The sequence below is a fragment of the Megalops cyprinoides genome, chromosome 23 (genome assembly GCF_013368585.1).
Source record: "Megalops cyprinoides isolate fMegCyp1 chromosome 23, fMegCyp1.pri, whole genome shotgun sequence".
In the NCBI taxonomy this organism is placed as follows: domain Eukaryota; kingdom Metazoa; phylum Chordata; class Actinopteri; order Elopiformes; family Megalopidae; genus Megalops; species Megalops cyprinoides.
This window is the reverse complement of record NC_050605.1, coordinates 12,623,591-12,631,932: the sequence shown is the minus strand read 5'-3', so window position 1 is coordinate 12,631,932 and position 8,342 is coordinate 12,623,591. Positions and strand designations below refer to the sequence as shown.

General features: G+C 40.3%; 1 protein-coding gene across 3 annotated transcripts in view; it reads right to left on the bottom strand.

Moving 5' to 3' along the window:
- Positions 1-4,576: 4,576 nt before the first annotated feature.
- LOC118770133 (dedicator of cytokinesis protein 4-like) overlaps positions 4,577-8,342 on the bottom strand; it is an 84,402-nt gene continuing 80,636 nt past the window's right edge. For all 3 annotated transcript variants that reach the window (XM_036517591.1, XM_036517593.1, XM_036517592.1), the window contains 2 exons: positions 8,278-8,339; positions 4,577-6,150 (listed from right to left, as the gene is read on the bottom strand). In XM_036517591.1, the coding sequence (XP_036373484.1) occupies positions 5,722-6,150; positions 8,278-8,339 (491 nt within the window). In that variant the 3' untranslated portion in view covers positions 4,577-5,721. The remainder of the gene's footprint in view (positions 6,151-8,277; positions 8,340-8,342) is intronic.

Sequence of the window (8,342 nt, the reverse complement as noted above, 5' to 3'; positions counted from 1 at the left end):
TTCTTTATCAGAGTTTTGTAAAAGTACTAGAGCTCCAGCTAAAATTCCTCTAGGTTATGAACTGAAAAGGGGGTATTATCTGAAATATGCCCATGCTAGAACTCTTTGAGTAATTGTGATAAAAAAAGGGAACTGAATTATTACTTAAACTACTACTTTCATCGAGAAATCGAGCCTTGCAGCAACAATATATGGAAACTGACGCCATGGTGTCAAAGGAGAACTTCTTAACAGTGCTGAAAAATGCGTGATAATGAAGCCATATAATGAAGTATGCTAAAATAAGTGTGTGAGGTAATGGAGAAAGCAGGTAAAGTGGCTCATTTTGATTATGGGGTTCAGCTATTTCAATCTAGATCAGAATTAGAAATGAAAATTCATTAAAGTTTAGTGTGCAGAGTGTTAAGTGATAATGGCAAAGTTAAAGTGCTGCAAGTTACAGAAGAAATTACACATGCGTTAAGATGTTTCAGATAAAGTGTAGAGGAGGTTAGCACTTGTGTGACTTTAAAGTGGGTATACTTTTAATGAGAACCTGGAAATAGAAAAGAAGCTAAATCAACTAATATTTCATGCCACATGCCTTCAAGTTTGTTTTCTGGGAATTATTATTAATTATTAAATTGCTTCATTTCTAAGATTAAGAGTCTCATGTGGTGATTGCTGTTTTTAGTGACAACTTTTACTCACCAAGACAGCAGAAACAGCACTTTGCTGTCTTATATGTAGTAGCATATTTTGTCAAGTCCAAGGCTGACAGTACAAGCCTACCAAACTCCAAATAGAATGCAAATAGAAGTAAAGTATTTCTGTGGGATGGTATAAAAAATGAAAAGATTCACATTGAAGAAACAGTAATTTTTTGAAGGCCTGAGTAGTATTGTGATACTGAAAATTTGTGAAAAGCAGAGGCATTTACAATTAATCTAAATCTGTGTTCTTCCTGCTTTTCTAGAGAACAAGATGTGTTTTTACAATATTGATTTGCTGCAACATATTAATCACGAGACACCAGATAGGTTTATTAATGGAAAAAAGTGGGTTAACTAATAAAGTTATTTTCAGGAGTAACCTTTTCAGGAAAAAAATAAAGAAAATACATTGTTTATTGTTCAGATGATATTATGATCAGCAGAGGTAATGTAGTTTTTCCCATAATATGTCTGCTTTAGTTCCATGCAAATCAGTCACAAAGTACAACCATAATAATTCCAGGCCAAACAAGCCTGCACATTTTCAGCCATCTCAGATGTTGACTGGTAACATTATTACTGTATGAATTGACTTTACCTGAGGCTTGAGGAAATGTATCAGTATAGCAAGCTAATGTTCCTGGGTTCAACAGAGAAGAAAAGAGAAGACATGGGGTTGGGCATATACCTCTGTGGCACTTCAACCTTTGCAGCTAGAGCTGGTTAATTAATAAATAAAAATTTTTAAGTAAATCGCTGTTAGTGAATTATTTATCTTTGTTCATATATACTAATAGCTGTGGAAAGATAAATCAGAAAAAACTACGGTCTAAATTTTATGTGTAAGCATGTAGCATGTTCTTCCTATACATATGCATATTTATCCTTGGCATTTCATCAAGTCATGGTTTCACTAAATGGAGGTCACGGTCACAGTAGTCGATTTCCTCCTTCAGAGAATGGGCAAAGAGAGCCCAGAAAGAGTGGACCAATCCATCTGTGAAATAAAAGCCTCAGGGATTCTGAGAGAAACAATTATTCCTGTCTCGCACAAGACCAATTAAATGAAAAAATATCTTTTATTTAATGTATACCTTTTAATAGAAATATAAGCTAATTGAAATAGTGAAACTGAAGACAAATGTGAGGCCGGTGTAAAGTACTGGGCACTTTTTCTCTAAGCAGCAGGGGTCGAGAGAAATTAATTAATCTCGTATAAATTGTATAAATTCGTGCTATTAGTAGTAATAGCAGAAAATCATCTTCATTCCCTTTAATAAGATTCTCACCGTTCTGCATGAATATATACATTAAAACATTTTCCATGACATAATGGCCAGGTGTACACAGGCCACTTCATTGACCAATGTTAGGTCTTAAACACTCTCGCATTTAAAACAAATCTAAACCACTTTTCAAATGGTTCTTTCCATACTATTCCAACTTGTTTTAAATTTTCTTTAACTGACACCTGTTAAAAGCATGTACACCCAGTTCAACAGGGTTTCACATTTTCAGGCTGTGCAGGGAAGCTTCTACAAGCACACTAACTGTGCAGAGCAGAACTGCACAGAATCTGCACAGACACCTATCAGTCTCCTATAGTTTCACAAATGTCAATGGTTGAGCCCTGGCTGAGGCCCCTATGTATTTGTATGCATCAATTTGATTTGTACGCATCAGCTGTGTCCATTGTCATTGGACACGGTTAGAAAACTGGCTGGCGCAATGCCCGTTTTTTTGTTTATAACTTACAGACAGATGATATGCTAAAATAGACAGACTTCCACAAAGCAAATATCAATATGTAATCTATCAAATGTCTGTAAGTCCACTATCTTTTTCATGTAGACATCCCGTATTTCTTAATAAATGTTTTTCTTTTATGTAAAAAAGGTTTAACTTCATAGGAATAAAGATTGGATCTGCTACTTTTAGTATAGTTAGACTGCAAGGTTATGAGTGGGTCACCATCGGTCCATACCGGAACAGCTTTGGGTAAAAAAAGAATTCACCAACATTTTCTCCTCTTCCATCTTTGTGGTAATGCTGATGAAGACTTGATTTTAACTCCAGGGTAAATAGCAAAATAAGATAAAAACAAGAAAAATGTACACTCAGGGTTTTAAGACACTGATATTCCTACACTGTTTAGTGCTGGATTTCATTTTAGTTTAGATCAAAGGAAAATGGCTTTGATGCCAGAACCCTTGGAGAAGAATTGCAGTTGACTCCCTTTGTACTGTCTAGTAGAATCCAAGGGCAAAATTGGCAAGAAAACAAGTGTATTTATTATGAAATCATCCTATATCTCTGGGTAGGCAGCCTGAACACCCCTTTGCTGGCCTCTGCCCACCATATCCAAACAATGCCCATCAGTTTTTGGATAAATGTCTGGATTTATGGATTTATGTTGTGAATTGAAAAGAAAAAAAATTATTCAAAGGCCTCCACGCATTGATAATGTAATTTTTCCTTTCTTTTCCAGGAAAATTCTTTCACTTCTGATTTTTATTTGAATGCTCTATTTCTAGGACACTGTAGCAATACAAGTGCAAAAATTCACTACCACAGACAATGCATTTAATTGACTGACAAACATTACACTGCATTATACAGAGCTGGGCTTCTGTGAACCAATTAAAATGTCTATTTTGAATTTGAATTTGAATATTTTGAATTACTGTATTCTGTACTATATGCACAGCCTACAAGTTTACTCAAAACCTGTCCAATGGTTTTTGCGGTACACCTACTCTAATTTAAGTAAATAAATAAAATAAAAAATAATGATAACAGCAACAACACACTGATAAAGCAGATGCGGTTCTGTGAAAAGACTGAAATGGGAGGACACTTGGCTACAAATAAGGCAGTTCTCTGTTCAACTGTAAAGAACATCTGAGCCCTCAGCAAGCAATTAACCCACCCACTGGTGACTACAAGTGGTCTGAATTAAGCCCACATACAATACCATTCCAGCATGCAGTGTGTGCCGCACAGCCTTGTCAGAACATACTGTCCATAAAGCAAAGCCCTATGAATATCCCACTCTTCCTTTTTACTTGCTTTATTTCACTGAAAACCTTTTTTATGTACCTCAAGGATGCTCTTTCTTTTTCAATCGAATCAAAAGACACACAATCTCTAGTGAAGTCTTGAATTGTATGGGATAATTTTATTTTTCTCAGCCAATTCAATATTCTTTCAAGGACAATTTGTGAACTGTTATATTAAACACAAAGATCATACCATTTCATGTACAGTCATTTATTACAAACCTAGTTTTCATAGGTGAAATGACACTGACAGACATTGTGCAGAATTATATATCAATAATAGACAGTCAATGAGGAGAAGTCCCTACAGTATTTATTTGGTTTCAAATGAAATGATACTCAAAACCATGTCTAGGAAAATACAAAAGAAACATTTCAACAAGTTTTCCCTAGTGCAGACAATATTATGAGATATAAGTTATACAAATTGTCCTTGTTCAAAATGTTTTGTTAAATGGTATAGTTATTCAAGCATGTAAATGTGTTAGGTGCAGTTATTCATTGATTTAATTTTTATTCACTCACTAAAACATATACATATTTAACATTTATAATTAGAATTTGTCCTTGCAACATTCAAAGCGGTAAATTCAATATGGCTACATTTGTTAAAAACACAGTATATACAATAATTGTAATACACATAAGGTATTTGGCATACTTACAACAATCTCGTTAAGTAATTTACAATTTCACAAGTACTGATTAATGTAAATATTTTATCCCAAATTCACAAAAAAGTAAACCATACAAAAAGTGAAACATACAGAGAATACTGTAGTTAATAAAAACTGTTCACTGAGATAAGCAAGCAATATTGTCCACTCAAATATTACAAAACAATGTTTGCTCACAATAAAACACTTTCATATTATGGGCGTTGGGGCCCACAACTATCTAAATACTCTAGAACAGGAATTGCATTTACAGGGTATTTTGTCAGCAACAGTTCATATGAGCCAAACAAATATGAAATAAAAATATCTGAAAAAAGGTTTGACTACAAACAAGTAGCTAAACTTTGCTTTACGTAAAATCCTGACAAAGCTTTCCAAATAGAATGTATTTTGTAAGAGTGGAAGCCCTTGCATGTGAGGGCTTTGGCAGTCTAATATGACGACATCTAAAAATATTACTGTACATCTCATACACCATATTAGGAAATGCCCATAATGATAAGAAAGTGGCTGCTCTGTTGAGGGACTGTTATTGATTTAGCAATCCTGTCAGAATACTGCTGCAATTGTGCTTTGTCTACATCACCTCCTCTCATGGTACAGTGCTTATATTGCTTTATACAGGCTTCATGCAACCAGAAGGCTGAAACTGCTTTCACAACCTGTACATGGAATGGAAAAGCACGTCACTGAGCGCAAACACAGGCCAGTGGTACTTCAGCAGAGCATTTCCAGTTACTCAGCTAGAGCCTAAAGTTCTACTTACATATAGTAAAAGCATATATGGTCCTTTGGCACAATACTTGGAAAATCCCACAGATTTAACATATTGTAAAGTATACCTAACCATCAGGCGACACTGTTAGTTACTGGGCAACACTGAATGACATAAAGGAAACTTCTAGCACCTTTGAGCCATCTAGAAAAGTAGACAGTTTTTTTCAATGAGCTGCAATACTTGCTGCACACCTTCACCAAAGATTCTACTTTTAATATTTAAGGCAAAAAACCCTGTTAGTCTTTTATCCAATATATACATGTAGCAGTATTTTTTTACATCTATCAAAAATATGTAACAATGTGTTAGTTTGCAGAACTTTTCTGTAAATGAGATTTAAAATGTGGACCCGCCAGATGCAAAGTACTGATTGGCTCAGTAAACAGAAGGCCCTCTTTCAAAAGAAGTACCTTTTTATCTTCAATCTCTTGCATGCTCCTCGGGATGGGGACGGGATCAGCGTAACGCTAAAACTTAACTGTGCAAAATGTGCCGAAGTCACCCCCCAGAGGGCGCTACAGCTGCGAGACCTTCCTGGGCAGGGGCCGGGGGCGGGGGAAGGGCTCGCCCCGGCGGGGGTCGGCGTCCAGCTTCCCGGTGCGCTGCTGGTGGGGTTTGGGAGGCAGGGCGGGCGGGTCGACGCCGGGCGGGATGGACAGGCTGTGAGGTAGGGGCACGGGGCGGCGTGGGTTGTTGCGCTCGTACACGCTGTAGGGCGGCGGCGTCTTGTTCTCCCGGCGGATGAGCTCGTCCGAGCCGCTGGAGATGGACGTGGTGAGGGCCGGCTCGCCTGGCGGCGCCTCGTTGGCCGACGTCTCCGACACGCTGCAGCGGCTCAGTGAGGAGATGCCGCTGCTGTAGCTCCCGGACAGCGCCGGCGAGTTGGACACCAGCCCCGCCGACTGGCACTCGGTCGGGGAGGGCGTGAAGGGGGGCGCCGAGCTCTACAGGTACAGGCGAGGACGAGGAGCGTGAGACACCAAGACACGAACGAGCAACGGGGGCACATCCAGAGCGAAAAACACAGCACAGGAAATGACAAACAGATTGCACGCCTTCCGCTTCATTGGGTGATACTGTGCAGTGGAACGAGAAGATACAATATGCTACGCTTTTGCTTTGAAAACTCATCCATTGTCACATTTTTTTCTGAGCAATTACACTCTAGTCTATATGCACATCATAAATTTATATTTCATGTTCTGTTGAATTCATGGGGGTTGAAAAGAAATCTTTTACACAAAAACAAGACTCATATATTTGCTGTCAACCTTTCTCTTGTAGTGCGTAAAAGGTTGACTCAATGGAGAACAATTTCAACAGTATTTATTATGATGGGAAAAAAATCTCAGATACAACATAGAAACCATAAGTATCGTTACTGTGGTTTTCTCCTGACAGCTTTGAAGTAAACGCACATAGTCCAGCTTCCCCATGCATGAAAGGCTTAGTACTGTTAGCAAAAAACCCAGTGTTTGTAGCTTGCCTGAGGCTGAGATGTAAGAGGTTGCCATTCTAGCTCATGTGGAAGACCTCTCCAGACACATCCACCCCTGACGCAAATAGCACAGCCCTCGCAGAGAGCTGAGTGAACTGAGTGTTTTTTCCAAGAACTGTTTTTCTGCCGATTCCGCGTGAAGCCGGTTCTGTGAGTGACTGCCCAGCATGCCGCGCTGATCAGCCGGCGCTCTGTGAGCGGGCGAGCACGCAACGGCAATCTCTCTCCCCGCTTCCTGGCACGAGTGCGGCCCTGGAGAGAGGCTGAGGGCTGCCTGTCAGCTCAACAGCGCGGCGCACGGAGCCCCTCCGAGAGCCACGCCGCTCCCCGGCAAGACACAGCTTCACCGAAACCCACAAAATCCTCTTATTGGTCCATCAAACCCAATCAATTCCCTGTCAATCATTCACAGAAATGAAGCGTTCAATGTTTCGCCGATGCAGCAAGTCTAGGTTCACAGTGTACAGTAAACATACTGCTAACAATCTGTTTCAAATCCAGATTTTAACTTTAAAATATATATATATATATATATATATATATATATATATATATATATATATATATATATATATCTGTGTATGGAGATATGCTTCTCTGAAGATCAAAGCAGTTATGTTTAGTTGATGCCAATTTTTATTATAGATCAAATGTTGCCTAATCATTCAGTTCAGCGTGTTAACGGTGCAGTGAGGAAGCTCCCGTGTGCCTGTTGGTGTGCTGTAGAATGGATGTCTAATTAGGCACATTATCAGACAGGCGAAGCCCCGTGTCAGAAATCAATGTACCCACCTCGACAGGAACATAAGAGAATACCAATAACAGTGATTAGAAGCAGATTCGATACGCCCTGACACCTGGACCTAAGAACAGATCATGCCAGTCATTGACTCAGAGCATAAAAAGGGAGAAATCGCCACTCGACAGAAATGCTCCCATCTGCTGCGAATAATGACGCGCTTCCATTAGTAAGAAATCCTGCCAATGAGGCACAAATTCCCTGTATTCAGGTGCTCGGTAGTGAGGTACTGAATTAAGGATTATGCATTGGCTGTATTCAAGGCCATTCTGTGTGCTTAGAAGGGATGACCGCGTTGAGAATCTGCAGTCTGTTTCGATAAAATGTGGAACCATAACATGAGGAGCTGTTCCATTCTGATAGCTGTCCACCACAATGAATGGGCATTCAGTGTGTTCCCTAATAATGTATGGAGGCATTCCTGTTCTGTGCCATGCCGCAGTGTGAGAGCCCCCCTTGGACATGTATTACCAGGGTTGTCTCCGGAGGCCTGGGATCAGCTGTGGCAAAAGGACATTTCTGGGGCCTCTGCCCAAGCAGAATGGCCTGGGAAATGCGCGTGCCAGCCAGCTGAATGTCATCTGCCCAGACACTGTCCCCACGGACCACAGATCCTATGATTCATCAAAGCATGCTGGGATTGATGGAGCTCTCGCCCCACTCCCAGGGTGCCCGGCATACCGCCGCCAGCACCGTGACAGAGGCGAGGATATTTTCACCATAGTGAAAAAGGACAGACGGAGTGCGGGGGGGGGGGGGGGGACGGACACAAACCTTCTGCGGGGACCTGGGCGTCGGGACAGGTGACAGGGACCTCAAGTTCCTTGCCGGCGACCCTG